The following is a 23,783-nucleotide window of genomic DNA, read 5'->3' as shown; positions in this document are numbered from 1 at the left end:
TGCCCATGAAAAATACAGCATAGCCCCTCCTCATCCTTAGCACACTGGAATGTGCTATTGCACCCTTGTCGTAAAGAAACAGCTAAAGAACTTAAAATCTCAAAATAAGGATGCTCCTCACACAGACAAGTTTACTTGCTTCTGAATTCTTTTACTGATCAGCAGGTTTATATAAACTGAGCGACAGGCACTCTCTTCATGCTAAATGGAAGTCTGAAGCCCGAGGCCGTTTGTCAGCCTAAAACACAATGAACCCATAAGCACTCGCCCTTCAGACACCTGAAAAAAAATTCTGGTTTGTTATTTCGACATCTATTATTCCAGAAAGGAATTCACAATACAGGCATGTTTCAGACTTCTATTTGTTCCTGCGATATTAATATTCATTTCTACTAACCTTAACATTCAATCCTTTCCACTCAAAAAGCCCAACAGCAACAATAAAATCAAACTGACTAAGTTTCCTAATTTAAACATGTCATCAACTGAATGGCTCATTGTCACGTCCACTGAAGCTGCTCTACAGTGATACACAACTCCCAGCCCCCCGGTTTTCAATAAATACTATCCAATAGTCAAAACGTTAATCATCTCACTATATGGAATGATAAACCGAGTGGCCCATAACTGTAATTAAGCCATTGCACTTTACGCCTACTCATCCAAGTTAAGTCAGCGTCAGACAGTGGACTAACTTGGTTGCAACTCCTGATAACAACAACTGATATTAGGCAGCTTAAGAGCAATACATGTTTGCACAGAAACCCTGACAAGGTAAGTTCCCTACAAAACAAAACACATTTCAGAAGTCCAACAAACACTCATGACCACCACCACACTGGCTCCATATCCAGTGCTCGCTCTCCACCGTTCCACGACAACCTGTCTCCAAACCCCAGCTGCCCAAAATCCCACCTCACAAGAGGCCTCGGCTAAAACACCACTAATCCCACTGTGCATACTGCATCACCACTGTTCCTTCACTTACCTTCTCCCTGCTCCCTTTCTTTAACTTGCAAAGTAGCGATAATGAAGTGTTTTCTTAGCCTGTATTCTGTCCACCTCCAAACCCTTCAAAACTCCTTCCCTTCCCGGTCGTTTTTTCTCTTCTAGTCCTTATTACAGCTGCATCGACACCTACGTTCTGGGTCAGCTGCTCGGTCATCTGCAAAGACCCCTTGAAAACTGAACTTAAGGAGGTGTCTTGTTAGGCAAGGCTCAGGACCCCCTTTGTAGACAGAATCATCCCACTAACAGAAAATGAAAGGAGATGCCTGATTATCTACATTGACTCATTAAAAAAAATAAAATCAGTAAACCAATAAATTACTGTAAAAGAAGCTACAGTATGAAATATAGCAAGCAAATATTGTTGGTCTGAACATCCTTACACACTTACCAAAGTACAAGTTAATCTCTCTTACTGAAAGACAGTCATCTTGGCATATCCTGCATTTATTAGTAAATAAGAGCCAGCACGAAGCAAGTAACCGCACAGGAAACGGGTGTGCGATACAGTCACACTCTGCCTTTCTCCACAGCAAGACAACATCCACACGTCAGCTTCCAAGGGCCACCTCAGACAAGTTAACCATCTCATCTGTTACACCACAGAGTCTACTGGTGACAAACCAGCAAACTCTCCAACAGGAGGGGGGAAAAAAAAGCCCGGGGGGGGAGAAGGGCTTTCCGTAACCTTTGCCACTACAATGGCAAAACAGAGTAAGTTCCCCGCGCAGCCAGGGGGATTCACCGCCTGTCTCCAACCACGACCGCATTTGCTTCCTTTCCTATTTCGTGTAAAATGTCCCACTGGAGATGAAGTATTTCTACGACACATGGTACAGAGTCATTACGCCTTTGGGCTTGTGATAGTCACCAGATGTGCCCTAGTTCTGAAGGGTTACATTAATATTCCCACACTAAAAGCTGCTTTTAAAATTAGAGCTTCAATGCATGGACTTAAAGATCTTCTGGCAAAAAACCCACCCACCCCACCTCACTTCTCTGAACACATGAACCTTTATCAGATTAAGTGCTGCAGTTTATGTAGTAACCATCTTCACAATTAGAATCCTTTTAGGTTTTATCTCATGAGTCAACACTTGCATCATGCAAGAAACAAAGCCTTGGGCTCTCTGCACAGCACCACGCTTCCACAGGAAAGATCTTCCTTGAAAGCCATCATCAAGGAATTGTCTACAACCCCCTGCCATCATACTGCAACACTCACAAGCTCAGACCCCACACTGTAGCTGTGAGCAACCGGGGTTCCAATATACACACACTTCCCAGTATCTTACTGGATTAGGCATTCTTTCCCTCCTTTTGCTTTCCTTCAGATACAATTATGTTAGAAGTTCTGCAAAATGGTGCTAGAGATATGTAAAAACCCACTTGTAATGTAGGTACAACTTGAGGGAGCTCGTCAGACACTGAATTTGAATAGCTCATGCATCAACTCCAACATTGTCACAACCAACCAGGTGAGCCATCGGGCTCACGTAAGCAGCAGCAGCACATGCTCTATGTTCAACCATTCCATCAGAGTGCTAAAAAACGCGGCTTTGGGTATCCGTATCCCTGCAGCACACGTGTACACTGCTGTCCCGCATCCACCACTTCTAAATTAATACAGAGACAGCACTTAGCCCAACGCTCTCGTTAAGCCTGCAGATTCAGTTGCACCACAGTAGAAATCTGTATGGATCTGAGAAACCATTAAAAAACTGAATACAAGTTGTGGGACAGGCAAAGAATTAAAGGATATTTACATCCCAGAATTAAAGGATATATACATTCCTCCATTCCGATGGTTAAAATTAAAAGGCTTAGTTGTCCTAGTGCCCTCCGCCAGCCCCTGAAGCAGCACCATCAGGCAATTCTGAGCTGCTCTCCAGAAACCCAGCCAAACCCGGTGGGAAACCCAAGCACAGCAAGGCTCCTCGCTTCAGCCTCTCACGTAGTTGAAAGCCACAACCCTTTCCCACCATCACCCAAAACAGTTCAGTAACAGTTCAGATTAGGAGAACGATATTAGCAGTTTCAGATCATTAGTAACCAAGTGGTACTTTTCAAAGGATCAGAAAAGTATTTGCAGCGTTCAATGAATTCTGAACGTTGAAATCTGAATTTGCCTGGATGCCACATACAGACGAATTACCAAACCCTTGAAAACAAAGGTCAGTAACGGAAACAGACCTCCGAGTACAGCAACGCACTTAGCAGGATGGTTTAGTCACAAACGTAGAGATGCGGAGAGGAATGCATTGGGAATGACAAACACATGGTTTTAACTAGAAAAATATTACGACTGACAGGTAGGGAGCTATACAGTCGCCTCTCTTCCCCCCATATGGCTGACAACAAACAAATTGCTCGGCTGATCTTTTAGTGTCACTGCCTGCTGAGCAGATTTCAGGCAACACTGCTGGCTCCTTGTCAGAAAACAATGTGCTCGAGCCCTGTTCTGCAATAAACGGTTCAACCAATTTACTGTGTTCATTTGAAACTCACAGGAGTATTCCCGACGCCGGGGCTATAGTTCTTACTTGGCAAATGATTTTATTATAAACTGGTATCATAGCGAATCCATTTTCTTTAAGGGGTTTTGCTGCTGTTTAATGGACTGTCAGTATAATTTAGATTTCATCTATTTAAACTCATTCAAGCCTGGCTCCTGATTGTACAATAAATGGAACATATTTCTATTCAACAAAATTAATGACAGCTAATTGTAGTCCGCAGTTCCCGATTTTACAAAAGCAACTGCTCTGCGGTTCAGGCACCCAGCTACACGATTTCCCACACCAATTATTTTCCTGCACTTTTCATGCATGTCCACAACACTATACGGTTCTCCTTGCAAGATGCATTCACATCCTGTTAACAATTTTGATATAGACCAAACATCTTCTTACAGAAAGTAGTGTTACCAAAAAATGCCACACCGAAAGCAAAGACATTGTAGATGCCCAGCCACCGACTCACGCTAGGGCACCCTCCTGTCTTAGAATTGTTTTTCTTTTTCAATTAAATACAGGAAAAGGAAGAAGGAGTGGGAATAAGAGTGAAGACCATTAAAAAAAATGTAATTAAATAACCAATTAGTCTAACAGCTCCTTCTTCAGCAAGACATAAGCTTTACTGCACACACGCCATTTAAAACGGTCTTTTCTGGTCTTTTAAGGTCGCAGCAAGCTTTTGCTAGAGGTGCAACATTTGCTCCAAACGCTTCTCACGGATATTTCACAAATGCCTGCGTGGCCACCTCTCTCCCAAAGCTGCACTGGATGCACGTCAATAGCTCTTCATGGACACTCATTTCTAAAGGACTCTGGGAGTCACAAGAGACGAGCGGCACCACAAGTATACCACATCAATACATGACCTCATTTATTTTTCTTTAAAGATATCCTTAACATTTTTTTCTACTAAAAATGTGTTAATGTGTAAATTACATCACACCTGCATCACACCTGAAGAACAACAGCTATGGATAATTTCTCTGAGACCTTAAAACGCAAACATTAATAATAGGACTAAAGAAACCAATAGAAGAAGTTGTCATGGTCTACATGAAATCAAGTGAACAATCTCCACAGTGTCTTTGACTAGAGCACGCAATTGGCCAATACACACAAAACCCTGAAGAGATTAAGGTATCAAGATTCCGTATCACTCGAAAAAGAGTCTTTCTTCTCACGCACTTTCCATCCACTTGTGTTTCCAAGTTTTTACAACGCGTCAATGGTCACATTAGAAGAAATCAACAGCGGACAGTTGGCCCATGAAGCTGTACTTAATGTGAAAACAGGCATCTTTACGTGGCTTTGAGTTTAAGAAGTTCTTCGATTGCCACACACATAACCGTGTGTCGTGCTTTGCCGTGCTCTAGCAGGCAAAACAAGCACACCAAGAGGACTTGGAAGAGAAAACTCTTCTTTTCCCAAGCCCACCACAAATACCAAATGGTCGCTTAACTTCTCTCCCTCGGCTACCCTTTTGATAATTAAAGTGCAACACACTACAATACCTCATCACAACATGGATGGGCTTTATTTGTGTAGCCCTCAACTAGAAAAAAGTTACAGAAATTACTGTTTCAGTTGTAATTGGCCCATCACTTCATCTTCCAGATTAGACGAATGGATAGAGAGTAACTCATTTCATAAGTTGTCGGTGCATCCCTGAACAGAAACACACGTTCACAAGGGGGAAACTAAATGTGTCACTTGGGTGAGGCTGATTTTCACAGAATGCTATTTCAAATACTGCAGTCTGTTGCCTCAAAGCCTGCCGAGATGCAAATACAGGCACTCCTGAGCAGTAAGCTTACGTGACATTCTCCCCATTGTCTGCTAACCTGATAGTCACCTGCCTGCAAACACCTAGCAGCATTGGAAAAATATCTGTACTCGAAAAAAATCGATATGCATTTTCTGAAATGAAAAATATTTTCCTATTGTTTCAGTCTGTAAATAGCTCTGAGATGCCTTTTCCACAGAACACGTTAGTGCAGCAGCTGTAAAGCTGACCTTACAGCAGAAGTGTGTATACTGTGTCACCACACCGGTACGTTACCTTTTTTCCTTCATTTTAAAGGATAATGATCGTACTAGTATGCTAGTCAGCTGCTTAGATAAGAAATGCCCATTTCATGAAAAAAAAAAAAAATGCTTTCCTTACTAGTAAGAGGAATAGTACAATCACCACAGTAAAAATACAAGCATAAATCTTCAAGCCAAAGAAAAATAAATATATGTCTACATGTAGGTATATTTCTTTCCTAAACAAACAATACAAAATGAAAAAGTCTTAAATCCGTATCAGTTTTCATGTACATCTAGGCACTCCTTTTACAGCAGGGTTTCTGATCCCTTTTTGCTTTAAATATCTTTATGGCTTTCGGTAAAACCATCCATAACACATTTTGGACTTTGAAAAAAAAAAAAAAAAAAAAAGATGAGCAATAGATCCATTCTTCCTGCCAATGTTGAAACAAAGCAAAAGTATTTCCATTTGTAGCTCAGTTTACTTGAGATGCTTCTTTAGAGCAACACATGCCCTGCGACCAGACACTGTGCATAAAAACCTCTCCCTTTGGTACAAAACCAAATAGGTTGCCCCAAATTTATGATAATACAGAAAAAAAAAATAATTCAACGATCAGTTGGAAGATGTCCCGTTACAGACATGAATACCTTACCAGTGTGGCCCATCAAGCAGTACCATGAAAATGAAGATAACTTTCAAAGGAGAATTTATTTTCATCAACTCTCAAGTTGTATTTAACCTCCTTCATTTTCTGTTCCACTTGGAAACTATAAAAAAAAAAAAGCAGTCTCACTTCACCACCCTCCCTGCACTTACCTGCTCACACCTCGCACGGAGTGTCAAACCGCTAGAGGAATCTCTCCCGCATCGTGAACTTTCTCCTCCATCATGAACTTTCTCCTCCATCCCCCCATCTTCTACAAGATTTTTTCACATATTCCAAAATGAAGCAGCAGAGGTTAGGCCCAGGATCAAAATTCTGACAGATTAAATTTCACTCCCTTCCTCCCCCAATTTATCAGAAAGATCTCCCGCCGCAAGTGCAAACAATCTTCTGGCATAAAGTAAACTGTGGTGCTACAGGGGAAAGCGTAGCATCCTTCCCAGTGCAGAAGCTAAAATGAGAGTTGAGTTTACTGCATACACAGGTGGTGCCATTATCACTGACCAAACACTCCTTTATCTAACAGTTGATGGAAGATGTGGCAACTTCCATGCAGTGGAAGTAAGAAAAGGGGCTGTGAAATTCATACACTAGACGCTCAAACCATTTTAACTGAAATAAATTGAGGACAGCCCATGAACAATTACTGCAGCCACAAATTCCACTTTCACTGCTTGAAAACCACTATTTCAAGGAATTCCTTCCCCTCAGTCCAACTTTCCACAGTTGCTTCCCACTCACTGTGTTTTTCTTTCAAAATTTCCGTTTGCCTAGTTTTAGGACGGCGTGCTGCATTCCCCAGGAAGTATTACTTTCTGCGTAGGTTAAAATCCTTCTACATTCACCCTCCGCAAAAATAATTCCCTAATGCAGTCTGCAAAACTGCTCTTATCTGTGTTCCACAGTTACCTATGGTTACAACAGATTTTCAAATATAGCTGCTGCAGTCACACCAAAAAAAGTTATGTCAACGAGGGGTTCACATGAAGTTTCACGTTCATCCTGTAACAGCTCCAGAACACCACAGCTTTACACGGTATTTTTATTTTGCATTACAAGCTTCTCAGGGAACATGTTACGAAGTTCATTTAGTACACAGAATATGTTTATAGAGTTCACATAATCCGTGTTGTTTTTAGTAATACTTCATTACAGCAGCACAGCTGGTAGTACAGCTCCTTTCGTTAGCGCCCCGTGTTTTGTTATGGTGGAACACAGAGGGATAACTCACAGATCAAGTATTAACAACAACCTTAGAGAGAAAGTCTTATCTAAAATTCCCCACTTGGGCAATTCATCTGTTATGAAAACATTGTCACAATTTCAGGTAATAACAAAGGCAATATGAAAAACTACCTGTTTGACCACCCTGGGCTGAGCTGTGTCCCCAGCGCCCCCGGTACCCTCGACCCCCCCCTGTCCCCTGGAGCCCCCTCCCCCCCGGTACCCTCGCCTCCTCTGTGTCGCTCTTCAGGATTTATACCCAGAAGCCAAACAAAGCCAGAGGAATCCATTTGCTAGATCAACCTTGATCTGCACTTAAGACTCCATCTGTCAAGCACCAACAGCCGTCCATACACAGAGCAATGCTTGCCGCATTTAACAGTATATATCAACTCAGTAAATGCATTGCCTTTTTTTTTTTTTTACGTTTGGCTTATGTTTACTACTTACACTAACAGCACATATATAGAGAAAATTAGTTATATGCAGTTAAGTCGTCGATGTATGCTGTCATGTAGCCTTAATCATTTTCTACACTCTAACATTACTCACCTCACCTTTATAAAAACCACACTTTTCAGAACTTTTCAAACGCTGAGAATAAAAACTGATCACAACTGCTGTTGCATCCAATAGTACAGAACAGTAACACAAGCTTCAGCTGCACGTGGAAACCGTTCTCTACAGACTTCAATCAACTTCAGAGAAAATTCTTCTGTGATGCTTTTACGCTTTTTTAAATGCTTATGTGCATTCTGTTAACCCTGCTGATGTGTTTTAAGACTCACCTACCAATGGAGGCCTTTTCTCTACCTTCTTTTTTTCCCCTTTAACTACTAAAGGAGGAATATGTAAAGAATGTATTTGTTTCCATTGAAACAAATCTTAAAGATAACCTCTTCTCCTTAAAAAAAATTGTTACGAGTTTTCCTCACCAATATTCACATAAGCAGAACGCTGAAAACAGTGGTGTAAGAGTGAAAAAGAAGGGAACTTTTATAAACACATTAAGAAGCACAGCTCCTGAGGTTATTCCTAGCTACAGCGGCTGAAAGTCTGTCCCTGAACATCTGATTATTTCAGTCACCTATTATGTCAGTGATCTAGTATCACAATGGCAACAGACTTTCAAGCGAAGAGGGAAATACAGAGCGCATCATGTTAGAATGTACGCTCTTTTCAACTACAAAGCTTTTGAGGGAAGAGAAGACCACACATGCGAAGATACACATCTCCATGATAAATTGGGTCAATCCACACAATATGGACAGAAAACAGTCTGGCCAAAGACCCCCTAAAATTAAAACATATAGCTGAAAAAATAATTTCTTTGCATGTCTTCCTTCTGCCCAAGCTTAAAATTTGAATTTTAAAACTTCCTAGAAAAGAATTTCACACACACCACCCAACTTTTCAGCAGCTAAAAAACACTTGTCAGAACTTTAAGGCTTATGGAAAAAAAATTCATGTCCATATAATAGTGTTTTTACATTTAATTCTGGCAAGGCCCCCTTTCTCAGCTGGTAAAGCCCTCAGAATGAATAGGAGGCAGCGTTAGAAGAATGACAAACACATGGGTCGATGTCAAACACAAGCCAATCACTGTCAGAGCATGAGCCAAATTCCGGCATTTCAGTTTCACCAACATTCAACCCAAATACCAGCATACCACTTATTAGTAAAGTAAACAGAGGCAGGAAGCGCTTTTTATTTGGTTTTTGTTTATCTATATTTTTATAAAGCTGCTGGAGGTTTCTAGATTAAAACAACCATTTCAAGCAATTTCCTCAGTTACAACAATGCAAAACATCTCAGCACAGATACAGTAAAGGGAACATTTAGCAAAGGATTACGCCAGAGAAACTACAGCTTAGAAGCTCGGAAGTCACAGAATGGTCAGGGTTGGAAGGGACCTCTGGAGATCATCTAGTCCAACCCCCAAGTCCCTAACGCTTGCTAACCAAATTGACAGTGGATTTTAAGATAGCTAGAAGAAATCTCAGTCCAACTAGATCTTAGGTAAATATAACTCTGGTTCCACTGTGACTGGAACTCCATTGGCCCCACTCCACAGGACAGACTTCGGTGTCAGGGCTGGGGATGGATGACACAGAAGATGACCCACCATCTTTTGTTATTTTCTCACTGCAATAGTGCAATAACCCTACGCCTGCGGGCTTCACATCTCAGCCGCTGAGGACTGCAAACTATTTCATAGCTTATGAAGTGCTTCCTTTGAAAAACGGCCACATGAGCTGTAACACAGAATGTATCGAAGTGAAAAGTATGTAAGATCTCACTCTGATACATCTGGTGACAACTGAGCAGCAGTATTTCACAACACTGCATTCGACCTGCAAATTCAGTCTCTCTCTCCTTCTCTGCTGCCTGTCCAGATAACAGCTTCTGGGGCTACGGAGCCTCCGAACAGCACTCAGGGACAGAAATCTAACAAAACTTTAAAGCGACATCAACCTATAAATCCAGAAAAGTTATTACTCAAGTTATATTTTCTGGTAGCAGTATCTCACTTGCACTGTAGTGACAGTGATTTCCCATACTTTAAAAAAGACAACTAAACCGAAAAGTCCAATAGCTGTCCCAAACAGTGATTGCCTTTACATCTCAAAGCGGCAGAGACACATTCCTTTTTTTTGTATACAAGGCCAGATGTTCCAGGATGCACATAAAGCTAATTCTGTCTCTCTCCCTGCACAGTATCAAACTGCACTTTCCATATCTAACACTCTGCACCTCTGCTTCCAGCTGCACGCTGATCTTAAAACACGTCGAACGAAGAGTCTCTCATATAAGCGACTCCAAAGCAATTTGCTAGAGAACGGTGAAGTCCTGTAACACACTACTCTCCCTGCAGAAGCATCTCGCCTTGTGTTACCTCATGTTGATTCCTTTTGCTGATGTGCTGTTTATATAGCTACTGATGTCACTGTAGAAACAGATCCTCATAAATCCTTTTAATTCCTGCAGATCCTTTTAAATGTTTCTACATAGGCAGAGCAAACAACATTGTCCTCATCTCCAGGTGACATATCAAGTCATCTATTTTCCTGAGGGTCCAAATCAACTTATACTTTCATCCAACAAAGTTTTTCCAGTCCAGCATTCAAGGTGCCATCATGATGGCAATTCAACGGTCTGCTCAGTAGCAACAATATCCTCAGTATTAAGTTCTGTGGCTTTAATAGAGTCATATTTCTTCCTGACTTGTTGAACAGACTGACAGCTTCCTCCAGCAAGAGAGGTACGCAAGAGTTCAGAGAACAAAAAGGATCGGGGCAATAAAAGCATCCTTATAAGTAGCTATTATTTTGATGCAGATATTCCTGTTATGTACTTTTTCTGCAATCTTAACCCATTTATTTCACAAGAGCAATTTATTAGAATATTGAAAAGAAAATAACCATGTTCAAGGACAAGCTGAAGGTACACGAGAAAAATAGCTCCATACGTCAAGTCATTGTAAGACTTTAAGCATGTTGTTTCCCTCCAGTACAGGGAGGGAAAAAGGTTCTCTGGAACAGTATCATCACCACCTTTTTCATCTTTCATTACGTTGGCCAAAAATTTAGAGTTACTGAGAGCGCTATTTGTTTTCCATCCTGTAGCTCCCTCCTCCAGCTAGGCAAGCTGTTCTCTTAACCAAGTGTATCAAAAGCAGCGCCTATAGAAAAGCCGCTATATTACTCCGCGTTTGGAGCAACATGGCACTTAGACAAAGCCTGGACAGCTGTTCCAAAAGCACCTTAGGCACTGAAGTCCGGCACAATACTGACAGCCCTTCAGCACCTTCTATAGAGAAAATCGTACAGAGAGCAATTGCCCAACCCAAGCCACAGCTGGAGTTAGACTCTGGTTTGCACAGCGGAGTATCAAAGGATTCAAATTCATTTACGGTCTGAAAATCAAAAAAGTAGAACTGCAAAAAAAAACCATACTACAAATCAAGACCATCAGTTTTAGAGTACACCCAATTAGGAGCCATGTGTTAACCATATTGCACGTGGATACAAACTGTATGGGAAACCACCCCATATTTTGGCAAAAGCCAAAGGATAGAAGGGAATCAATCTGCACATGAAATGGAAGGAAATTCAGCGTGTAATAATCGTCTAACTGAATCTAAAAGGAAAAAAAAAAAATCTCAGTCTTGATGCAATTATCTTATACTATCATTACTTTATGCTAAGGAAGCCTATAAGCAAATCTGAAGACACACTGCACAATAAAAATTAGTTACCACGACAGTCATTTTGACAAAAGAAAGGTAAGAACTGTGAGAAAACAAGAGGAAAGAAAAAAAAAAAAACCCAAACAGATAAGGTTTGGAAGGAAATAAGGAGGGAGGTTATGGGAACAGAGAGGACAGATGGGGAAGTGGGCCAACAAGCTTTTAGCATAGGCCTGTGTGATTTCCAATGAAGTAGAGAAGATTAATTGCATAGTGTTGTCTAAGCTCTACTCAATACGTTCTAATACATGGTTTAAAGCTATGCATACGTTCATTATATCTAAGCATCTAATACATGGTTTAAAGCTATGCATACGTTCATTATATCTAAGCAAATTAGTCAGAACAGTATTTATATAGTAACAATATAATGTAACCTTTTATTTGAAAAAAATTCAATGATCTTTATTATCTACTTACTTACAGTTTATTTGCTGTTACTCAAACATAGCTGCTGAGCTCAACATAGAAAAAATAGTATTAAGTGTTGGATTAAGTCCTGTACAGCAACGGGGTAAACATCGAATGAGATTTAACCATGGACTCCATAGTAAGAACACACAGACCTTTAACATTCATCCATATCAGATAAGAGTATTTAAGAGAAAGAATCAAACGAATGGAAAGGATTTCCTTTCCTGAAAGCCTAAAAGATGTAAGCTGAAAACAACTATCCATTCTGCACACACCTTTAATTTTCGTCTTTTTAATCCTTGCTGTGCAAGTCTCATTAATTTAAACTCTCTTAATACCTCTTGAGTTTGACATAATTTGTACCCTTACAAATACATCTCCCTATATGTAACTTAGCCATAAGACAGAAGTTAAGATTTTCTTCTGCAATAGATGCTAAAATTGCGTTAGAATGTATTACACACTGAAATGTGTATTCAAGGTTTCACTCCTGATATGAAATTATGTTACATAAAATTTAAGTCAGTATAGTCGATTAAGGTTTCAGCTAGGCTCATGTCCCCCAACAATGAGCTAACCAAAAATGTGTGTTCTGGCTGCTCTCTGCAGTTTAAGAAAAGCACAAAGAGCAAACTGAACAGAAAAGTTTCAATGCTAGGGTACATCTCCTATGCTCGTTACTACCAATAAAATGCAAAATTTAACAAGCAGATTTTAAAATTTTAAAACGGGTATAAAATATCTCAATTATCACAAATTCCACGGCTTTCCTTGCTCTTTCACTAGACAACCTCCTCCAGATCAGATACCACCGCTTCCCCCCAACCCCTTTTCTTCAAAGGGTGCAGAAAGGCGGGCAGGGAGAGAAGGCAGCAAGCTGCCTGTGGTCGGCACCAGTCTTAGCCGAGAGTGGACAGACCAACTTCCAAACCCTCTTCCAGATCAGGCAACCTCCGCCAAGCCCTGCCGAACACTCGCATACAGAGGGATTGCTCCTCAGGCAGAAGTCCTATCGTTGGTTCTGCAACAACCACTACCAAAATACGTTTGATGGAGTACTCGGCTCGTTAGAGAAGATCGTTCTCCCAGCGTCAAGCATGTGTGCTCCGTGAAGCCCCACCAGGCCCCAGTGGTGCTTGGCCAGCATTTACAGAGCATTGGCTTCGTGCAGGTTCTCCGACACATCTTCACGCCTGTGCTCTGACTGAGGCTTTCCCTCACTTTTCAGCCCACAAATAGTCCCCCCAGTGTGGTATTGCTGGCGAGCGGGAAGGGAGAAGCCATCCCTGAAGCTCTTGCCCGTCTGTACATGAAGATTACTCTTCTGAATGGATACTGTCATGAAAACTACAGCATATCAATCCAAGCTCTCCCCACACCCCCAGCAGTTCCAGGCTCGCTCCTCTCCTTTGTCAATTATCTGGCAAAGGTGCAAACTCCGTATAACTGCAGCACGAATTCCTGCTGTTCTGCCAATATCCCTCTGTCCAAGTACCGCTACACCAGAGCGACTCCAGCACTGCACCTGCTGCTTACAGAGTGCTAACACTTCTCCATCCTACTACAGGATAAAAATCGAGATCACAAACAATTGCTTTTCCATCTTAATTCTCAGCAACGTCTTTTTGCAATAAAGGCAGCGTATCACGTTGTACCACTGGGCCCACACAACAGCTGTTCTGAACAGATTCAAAATTATTTTTCATCCTTTGACACTGAAAGTAAGACTGCCACCAAAGCTGACACCTCTGCAGGCTCCCTATTGTTACTGCTCACGCAACGAATATTACTCAGCTACAAGCCCTGACCAAGAGAAAAACATCTTTTGAATGGTTTGAAGTGATATTTGAAGCATTTCAACAGATAAGCTATTCTGACAAAGGTTGGTAGATCTCAGTGAAAACAGACTCTACAACTTTCACACAAAAGAACAAGTATGGAATGTGCCACCTCCAAAACCAGCGGTATTTCAGCCCGTCTGTATCTGCAGCTGATGCTGCCCACACACACAACTGGCATTTTAGAGCCTTTACAGCAACTACAACTGGATAAGGGCATTTAAAACATTTACATCTGTGCTCGTACAACGAGATTTTAGTAGTTGAGATATACAGCACCTCATGGAAAAATCGGACAAGATTTTACCTCATTCATTTCTATGGTTTTTAGTTTGAATCCATCTCTATTTTGCTCCAGCTGTTACTATGGCATACCCATCATTTTACAGAAAAGTAATATAAAACTACCAGAGCCCTTAAGCCACTGCTTTGAACAGTAAAGCCAAACATAACTAATTCCTTGCGGTGGAACAAACAACTGCAATCAACACTTTTAAAAAGCTGGGTAGATGAACACAGAAATTTTTCTCAAAAATGAGGAGTACAGCTAGCTGAATAATCTAATTTTCAAGTGCAATTTCATTTTGCGGAAAAAGTTAGCTGGCAGCAGCCACAGCTTAGATCTTCAAACCTTACACGAGACCCTAAAAACCTTATGTAAATTAAGCGGCACATCGGAGACATCCAGAGCTCAACTGCAAGCTCTGCTTCTCTCCCCAAAACATCCGGACACTTGCTGTTACTGACACTGTCTGTTTTCACCAATAGCTAAGCTGCTGTGCATAGGCGTTAATTAGCTAGCTATTAACAAGGGGGGGGAAATCAATGGCATAATAGGTATGAGATTTTAAGTCACCTGATTTATATTTCACAACCAGAAGATATAAGACAAGCTCTACAAAGAAGTCACAGAATCACAGAAAAACTTGTCAGAAAGGCTGGGAGACATCTCCACCAGGTCAAATCTCTAGCTCACATCAGGTCTCACATCAAATTTGGAGCAAAGTGCTCAGTGCTCTAATTTAGTTTCAAAATTCCCAGGAACAGAGTTTCCATACGATACACAGATAATTCATGCAGTAGAAAAAAAAAAGGGTGGCTCTTTTTTCAAAAAGGACCTAAGTTCATTCCAACAAATCAAGATATGGTCAAAAATATTTGCATGCGTATCCATATTTCTCTCTAATGGAAATGTGGCAACCTGCCCCTAGGACAATCATAATCTAAATTAACAGACAGCACATTGTGCTGTCTGCTGCAGCCAACTACATGGTAGCTCTGGTGCAAAATTACTTTGAAAGGAAATATAACATAAGAATTTCTTACCTCCGGGCCTGTATACAACATCATCCTCAGTGATAAAGGACGTTATTTCACCGTTGTCTGTTCTCTCATATCGGGACTTCTTCTTGGGTGGTTTCTTTTTGCTTTTCTTTGTGGACTCCTCTGTGGTGGCGCTGTTGTTGTCATTGTCCTCATCTTCACTGTGGTCACTTTCCGCATAATTCTTGGCACCTCCTTCCAACGTACAGCTCCGTCGAGGACGCGAGTTCTCGCTTTCCCTCACCTTGTCTCTCTTGTCTCGCTCCTTATCCCGGTCTCTATCCCTGTCCTTCTCTTTGTCTTTGTCTTTTTCTTTGTCCGCTGTCATGATTCGCCACGTGCCTTCTTCTGTCCTCTCACGGCTGGGCCTCCGTGAAAGGTAGACAGTGAGCCTGGGCTTCAGTCTTCTGAATTTCTCACTCAAATCCAGGAAAAATTCAACCACTCCAACAACCCCAGCGTTTTAAAAAGGTTCTTGAAAAGGGGAGGGGAAGAAAGAGGGGAAAAGCCCATGTTAATATACAAAATTATTTCAATTTCTGAAAACAAAATTAAAAAAAACCCATACCCTAAAGCAATTCAGTATGGAAAACAACACAGCAAAATACAAGGCGGTCTTTTGAAGCATTCGTAGAAATGATAACTTATAAAGTGTCTGTAAAATGTTTGAAGCTACCTCCATCATCAAAAAGATCTCACAACTCCTGAAAAAAATTCTTTTGTTCACTACAGAAATATGACAACTCCTTGGATGGGAAGTGCTCACTGAGAACACATTTTCTTTTTTCACCTGAGGCTGAATAGGAAGCATACAAGTGGAAAAAAAAAAAAAAAAAGCATTTAGGAAGGGGGAAGTGCAAGAAAGGCAGAGTGTACAACTTTTTTCTTGAAGCAAATGAAAAAGTTCAGCAAAAGGCTGTGTTGTTTTACATCTCCCCACCAGCAGCAAGGGATGCCCTACAAAGCTGGCGCAGAGTAAAGAATGCCATCTGCCACCCCCAGGGCAGTCTGTTAGCAAGTCTTCCCCTTACCCTGCTTTTCCAAAAATAGAGCTAACCTGTAATTCACAGATTACAGGAATGAATTAATTGAAGCCAAACCAAACCACAGTGGTTACAAGTGCACTAACAAAATCTGCTCTTACATCGATCAAAAATAGGACCTTTCACACTTGCTTTACCAGTAACAGAACACGTGGAGATGGATTTTCTAACTCATCACTTTCACACATTCAGTTTCCCACTGGCGAATAGGAAGGGAAGAGATAATCCCGTGTTTTTACTTGCCGATCATTTAATCAACACAATTAACACCAACTGCATCTTTTTCGGTCCTTCAATGCAAGTTTGCATTTAAGAAATTGGACTTGCTGTTACAAGAGTAGTTGCAAGCTTGGACCTACAGGCCAGGATCCCCAAACCACAAGGGGCACACAGCAGCTCCCGACTGCCGTGCTGTAACCCCTGCGGGCAGCTAAGTGCCACACAGCCACTCACCGACCCCCCTCCAGTACCCTGCAACTGGTGCCTGGATGATTCCCCGTGAGACACTATCACCGTACCGCACTCAAACGAAAGGTAAAGAATACCAGCCCAATGCAGTTAGAGCCTTCATTCTTTTGACTCAAAATCAAGAATTTCCTTAAAACGTCCTTTCTATTGGTCAAACCCAAACGATCCGGACCAAAAGACTGCATGATACATCTTTGGGCGGCAGCCAGCAGCACAAATATTAGAATTGTTAGTACCTTCTCTGGAAAGGCTCTGGTGAATTTGCACCGATTGAAGTATTTGCAAGTGCCTTTTAATATTGCTCAAGAGAAGCAGGCTGAACAGTTACAGTTACTCCTGCACAGGAATCATAACATACCATTTCTTCTGTAACTATCCACGAAAGAAGGATATTTCAAGAATGGTGCATCCAACACGCAAAGGTAATTTACCTTTTTCCCTCTCATTCACCAATTCAAGATAAAGCTGAATTTACCCACACCCAATTCATAAGTTTTCCGGAAGCTACTCTTTGGCACAACTTGAAATGAGTCCACTGTGTAGAACGCTACAGCATGAAAGTCAGGGACCTAAGAAGATTGACTGTTCATGCATTAAGCATCTGAAACCACATTAGAGAAGGAAAAAGACTATTTTGGTGTTTAAGTCAGCTGAGGAGTCAGTGATCCTGTGTATTTGAAATTTCTTCACTCGTACATGAGTCTCAGACTAGAATATTCTTGTCCCCCTTGACTACTACTTCCAGCAATGGAAATAGCCAAAGAGAGACAAATTGCTTTTGCTGATACAATTCAGGCTGTGGCTTGAATCTCTCAGGCATTTCCTGAATGAACCGATCAGCCAGATAGGAAATGATTCTATTTTCTTTCCTCCTTATAGCAGCTGCCATCATTCTGATAACACACAGGGGCAATCCAACGAACCTCCAGTAGAGAGGACTACAATGAACCTGCCAATTGCCAGAGGAGTTGCAGATAATAGCAATAGCAATGGTCTACAGGGGCTCAATAAAAAATGTCTTAAATTTCTAGAGGCTAGGAAATTCCCCAGTAGCAAGCTTGAGGAGTTTTCTATTGTTGTTGATACAAAATTCACTTTAGAGAGTAAATAATCTATTCATTTTGACTGAAAACTAATTACTTTCCCAGGGCAATCTAAAAATTAAAAGTAGTGACATCTCAACCTATGCACAACAGATATTTGTGGTTTTTTAGAGATCAGAAAACAAAGGATATAGGATACACCTAAAAATTATATTCAATGACCTCCAAGGATGGATAACATCCAGCCACTTCTAATTATTCTTATATACTAGTCCCAAGACTCAATTTTTGAGTTAGGTACAACACCTTAAGAAATTAAGCCTAAAAAAAGTTGTTCTTTACAGAGCTTCTTCCACTTCTTGTCTTACTCGTAGACAAGGTAGGTAACACTACCCTCCCCTGTTTATTAAAACTTGAATGTTGTTTACAAGTTAATGTTGGAGAACTTAAAGGATAAAAGCCAAGGAGCTAGTCCTTTCGTCTTGTTTTCAGTGAGGTCAAGAATGTTCCAGCAGCATCTAACAAGCACTTGCACAGTCCAGTATCAAGATACAAACACAATATGGAACTCTGCTCACATGCAGATACACATCTTACATTTACCGATCCGCTTTACCGCCAGCATAGGTAACACTGATTCTTAAGGTTATGCAAGGTCCAAGTTGCACACAATCATGACAGAAAAACACTTCCCGTTCATTTCATTTTCCAACTGTGCTAACAAAACTTAGCATATGCATAACTAGTGACTAAATGCAACGCAGCTATAACCACATGAGTTTTTATGTTCCACCATCACTTCTTTGCCAATAGCCTTTTTATAGCTTAGCAAGGCAAGGATACACTGCTTTCAGGAAACAACTCTTAAAACAGTCCCATCTGTACCCAAACCATGTATTTTCCTCAGCTCTCTCCCCTCAGCATAAAGCACTATTTTTTTGTGATAGAATTACCCCAACTTTTATCAAGAGACTTATTAAGTCTTATGAGGAACAACTGAGGGAACTGGGGGTGTTCATCCTGGAGAAGAGGAGGCTGAGGGGAGACCTTCTGGCTCTCTACAGCGCCCTGAAAGGAGGGGGTAGAGAGGTGGGGGCTGACCTCTTCTACCTGGTGACAAGTGATAGGACAAGAGGAAACGGGTTCAAGTTATGTCAGGTGAGGTTTAGATTGGATATTAGGAAAAATTTTTTCACTGAAAGGGTTATTAAACATTGGAACAGGCTGCCCAGGGAGGGGGTGGATTGGCCATCCCTGGAGGTGTTTTTTTTTAAAAAAGAAGGTAGATGTGGTACTTGGGTACATGGTTTAAAAGTGGTTTTGTCAGGGTAGATTAATGGTTGGACTTGATGATCTTGAAGGTCCCTTCCAACCTCAGCGATTCTATGATCCTAAGTCAAGTGTCCTTAAAGAAGCTGCATCAGCTTTTCTTTCCTCTCTCCAGGGTGGAAGCATCTCTTCCAAGTGGAAGATCTCAGTATCACCATCTTTTCAACACTGTAAAAGATCACAGCCCTCGTCTGGCACAGCCAACTACAACACAAGCACCTTCTCTTTGACTGCAAAGTGCAGAATGTCCTTTTTAAAAAAAATAATATTTTCCAAGTTAAAAAAATAACCCATCAGTCACCACTAGTGATAGTTCACTATTGGGGATGGGTGACAACAGAAGCAGCAGGCTTGAAACCGGGGCAGCTACAGGGCTTTTTCCTTGAAGCCTCAAGAGGAAAAGCTAAGAAGATGCCAACCACTCCACATCACTAAACATAAGGAGGAAAGGAATTTAAAGCTCCTGTCTTAAGGAAAAACAAACCAAAGCTGATTAGTAACTGACAGAATAATTCATCCATATTAATTTTATCTGCATCCCGAAACATTCTGAGCTCCTCCTCCTGTTCTCTAAGGCTCAAGGAACCCGAGTTGTGCAAATAATTGTGAACAAGCAGCCCCAATTTCAGCTCCTCGCCAAACTTTACTTTGAAAGCAAATTTCAAGTGAACCATTTTACAGTAGCAGGGTCTGTCCAAGGGTCAACACCACATCAAAGAGACAGTGCCCTCCCTACGGCTGGGGGGTAAATCACTGTACAGAAGCAGCATGCCAAATGCACTTCCCCTTACTCTATTTTCCTGTCTTCATCAACACTTTTTAAGGGCATAGGCAAAACCAACTTGCCATCAGAAAGAAAATCCCTCCACACAACCTGCCATGGAGTGCAAGAAGAGAAGTCTCCAAATCTCGAGGGCCACACACCGCAGAGGAAGCACTGATGAATTCCAGTTCTCACCATTAACAAACAAGAACAAACACTACAGAACTTAACAGAATTCTCCACATAACTGCAGATTTCAGTCCTTGTTGTTTCTCTCAGATTAAATTCAAAGTACTTCAGCATTGATTACAAATACAGTTATTTGGCGCTTCTATTTTCCTTTTTTTCCTGCACAGTAAAGTACTGCATAACAGAAAAGTGTTGAATAAACACTATTTTCATAATGATTTAGATTACTGCAGGGCCATGCAAGAATTTGCGTACAACAGTTTGCTCAGTCTGTTCATCTGTGAAATTCCCAGCTACAAATACAGCAAGATTGCCACCCTCCTCCCAGCTCCTGTTTCAGGAGAACCCATACAAAAGTAATTTTCACAGCCAGTATATTTCTGAACAGTAGAGGAAGCCTCTTCATCTAATCAGAGTCTCTATCTAGTTCCACTAGCATTAAAAGACAAGTGATGAAATCTCCTCACGAGCACTATTCAACTTTCTTTCACAAATATATCACGTTTCCAAGACTGTTTTACTGAAAAAAAATTACTCAGTGTCAAAAATATTGCAGGATTAAACCAACATCATCATGAAACAATGACTGGTTTTGTCTCTCTCAGAATAAAGCAGTCACATAACCTTAAGAGTAGGGGAAAAGAAAAAAAGAAGAAAAAAGAGGAAAACTACTGCTACAGGACCTCAGCTGGGTAGCAGTAATACAGGACTACCAGAAGAGCAAAGAAAATATGTTTATTAGCAACCACCTATTTAAGATTAAGCCATTATTACCATAAAAAAGTATTTCATAAATAATCTTTATTATTTAAGCAATGATCCCAACATATTTTAAAGAGTCCAAGATCTATTTTGCCCCTACAGTGAAATACAACATTTCCCCTTGCTACCTCCCCACCTTTTATTTACTAACACCAGAAACCAAAAGCAAGTAGTGATTTATAAATAGATGCATACACCCAATGTTTGGAAGGATCTCTTCAACCATAGAAGCAGAAAATATCTTGTAACTGAAATACTGCATCATCTCAATTTAAAGCGTTTGCACTTCATCTCACACTTTCTTCCTCCACCCACCAGCCACACTGGAACAGGAAAATACTACCAACGCCGTATTCCCTAATTTGCCTAATCCCTCTTGACCAAAATGTAAATACTGTGAAAATATATCTGCTGACTCAACATTATTCATCAGTTACAGATGTTGTAGTGGGTCAAGCACTTTTATCACTCTATACACAATAACGCATGGATATGGAACCCATAAAACTAACACCATCACAAAAATTACAAGAACACTGCGAGCCTTCTTTTGCGTTCTCTGAAGTAAACGGGGATAACACATCATGTATTTTGCCAACCACAGTAATCACACAGATGTTTAAATCTGGATTAGGACAGTAAAAGCAAATACATTGAAAAACTTAAGTGGTTTTTGGCAAGCTCTGTAGCTTGGGTTTCCAGTAATTTTACTCACTGGCAGCTCCTCATTCTCACTATACCAAACAACCACCAAAGCAGCTGCTTCTGTCATCATACTACAGAGAAGAAATTCAGGTTACAGCATCACAGGTTGGAAAGTATTAACTGCCTTTGATACTGGTTTACTGCTTCTTCCATGGGGAATTTTTTAGAGATTGATCTCAGAAAGAAGTCATTTAAGCTGAAAGGGGAACATTTGCTTTACAGCGGCTGAGACCGGCATACAAAGGAGTGGAAGAATAGCCCCTGTCTTATTTGTTCAATGCAAGTTGAAAAACCTGAGGAAAAATGTTAGCTTTGCTGCAATCACCCTCTAAGATTTTGTTGTTGTTGTTATTTTTTAACTAGAGCCTCAGGATATGTCCATTTATCCAAGTTTATTACATCCAGTATGGGATAACTTTATTCATCTCCCCCCAGGATGCCAGCTGTTAAAGGTCCCGTTACCTTAACCTGTTTAGAAGCCAAACATAAGCCAAAAATGTGTTTGCAGAGCTACTCACGAAAGCCTTCTGTTCCCTGCTTTCCAGCAGAGAACGCAGATCCCTATGACTTCAAATCATATTGAGATGCATTCCTGTTAAAATGTTGATACAGAAACAAAGGAAACTAGGATTCTGGTAGGAGACACAACCCTTAATTTCGGAGTCTGGCCCAGACACGATGGGATACTTGCTGCCAACTCGCCTCCAAGTAAAGCGCAGTCTGAAAGCAGGTGCTTCACCAAGGCAGAACATTGCCCCTATGGCCTTCTGCTACATAGTACCATATCCCAAGCACACCAAGTGCTTGCAAACACTGTATTTTTTACACAGAAAAGGTGTTTAGCGTTGCACAACAGTTTCTCAGAACAGTTCAAATTGTAACAGCTTCAGACAAGCCTCGAGGACGACTCCTCTGCCCACAGAAGTTCAAGAGGAACACTTCAGCGCAGATGAAGCTGGAAAGCAAAGCACTGCAGATACGGTTCCTGTGCTCCTGAAACGCTCTTTTGCATCCTTCCCCTATTTGACAGACAGCTCGAGAGCAGCATCACTCCAGAACGTGACACCCAAAGGTCTCAGCCACCCTTCAGGACATGGGATATACACACCTCTTCTTACTAGTCCTTCTCTGATCAAGCCCCAATGCAGCCGAGTGTTAAGATATGACTCTCACTAAACCCTTCTCAGTTCCACTCCCAAAGACAGAGAGAACAAAAGATGTCAGAATGAATGTGATTAGATCTGCCCAGATATTTTCAAACGCAATCTAAAAAAATTATTGCCAAAGTATCTTACGGGAAATCAAGCGGGCACGATTTAACCTTTAAACCTCATTTAAAAAACTGAAGTGTGGAAGTTCATAATCATTCTTTTCAACCGACCATCGGCCCACGTTCACCTGGTTAAGGTTTTCTCCCCAGCAGTTGAAGTCTAGTTCAAATTAAAGTTTCATCATTTGTTCAGACACAAAAACCTCCACATGCTCGTATCCAAGTCCAGAAAGCAGGATACTATTTCTCCCTGGAGAAACGAGTCGTAGTCAGATCTGGGCACTGTGAGTTAAGATGGTTAAACTGCAGTTACCCGGTACGCACAGCTCCACAGTTATTTGATCTATACACCTGGAAACCATTATCAGAGCAAAAAGCATACATGCCGCCTCTTTGCGCATTAAGTACTTAAACCTCTTAACTAGTATTTAAGAGTCAGGTTTTAAAGATAATGTGAAAGCAAGTCCAACAGAAACGCGATGAGACTGGAACAGGAAGGCATCTAAGTGTGCGGGGTAACTAAAAATATGGAGAAGAGCTCCTTTTTCTTGTTTAAGCCAGACAGATAAATCTTTTAACAAGATTATTTTGGTCATGTGTTACCAGTCTTAATAAACACAACAGGACCATTCTTCTGTAAGCTTTTAGTCTCATATTGCAAGAGAAAAAGGCACTGTTTTCAGCAAACGCCAGATTAAAGGAAATATGTGCTGCAACTGCTAGAGTTCTTTCCAGAGTTTTTCCAATTTTGGTGTCAAGGAAGACTTTTAACTTGGTTTTAATGCAAGGGGTTGAATTAAAAAAAGAAAAAAGAAAAGAAAAGAAAACAGCCCATAAAGTTTCCCCCATATACTCATAAAGTTTGAAGAACTGCTTTAAGAAAACCTTCAAGAACATTTGTGGAAAAATAACCCAAATAAGAAAAATAAAAGGAAAAGGAAAT

General features: G+C 41.0%; 1 protein-coding gene across 1 annotated transcript in view; it reads right to left on the bottom strand.

Annotated features, from left to right (window-relative positions):
- RERE (arginine-glutamic acid dipeptide (RE) repeats) overlaps positions 1-15,596 on the bottom strand; it is a 175,648-nt gene extending 160,052 nt beyond the window's left edge. Inside the window, 1 exon segment of the mRNA XM_009889653.1 lies at positions 15,272-15,596. Coding sequence (XP_009887955.1) covers positions 15,272-15,596 — 325 coding nt within the window.
- Positions 15,597-23,783: the final 8,187 nt, after the last annotated feature.

The sequence above is a fragment of the Charadrius vociferus genome, unplaced genomic scaffold, assembly GCF_000708025.1.
Source record: "Charadrius vociferus isolate BGI_N301 unplaced genomic scaffold, ASM70802v2 scaffold477, whole genome shotgun sequence".
Classification (NCBI taxonomy): Eukaryota; Metazoa; Chordata; class Aves; order Charadriiformes; family Charadriidae; genus Charadrius; species Charadrius vociferus.
The sequence above is the reverse complement of the archived record's forward strand: the minus strand, read 5'-3'. Positions and strand labels throughout refer to the sequence as shown.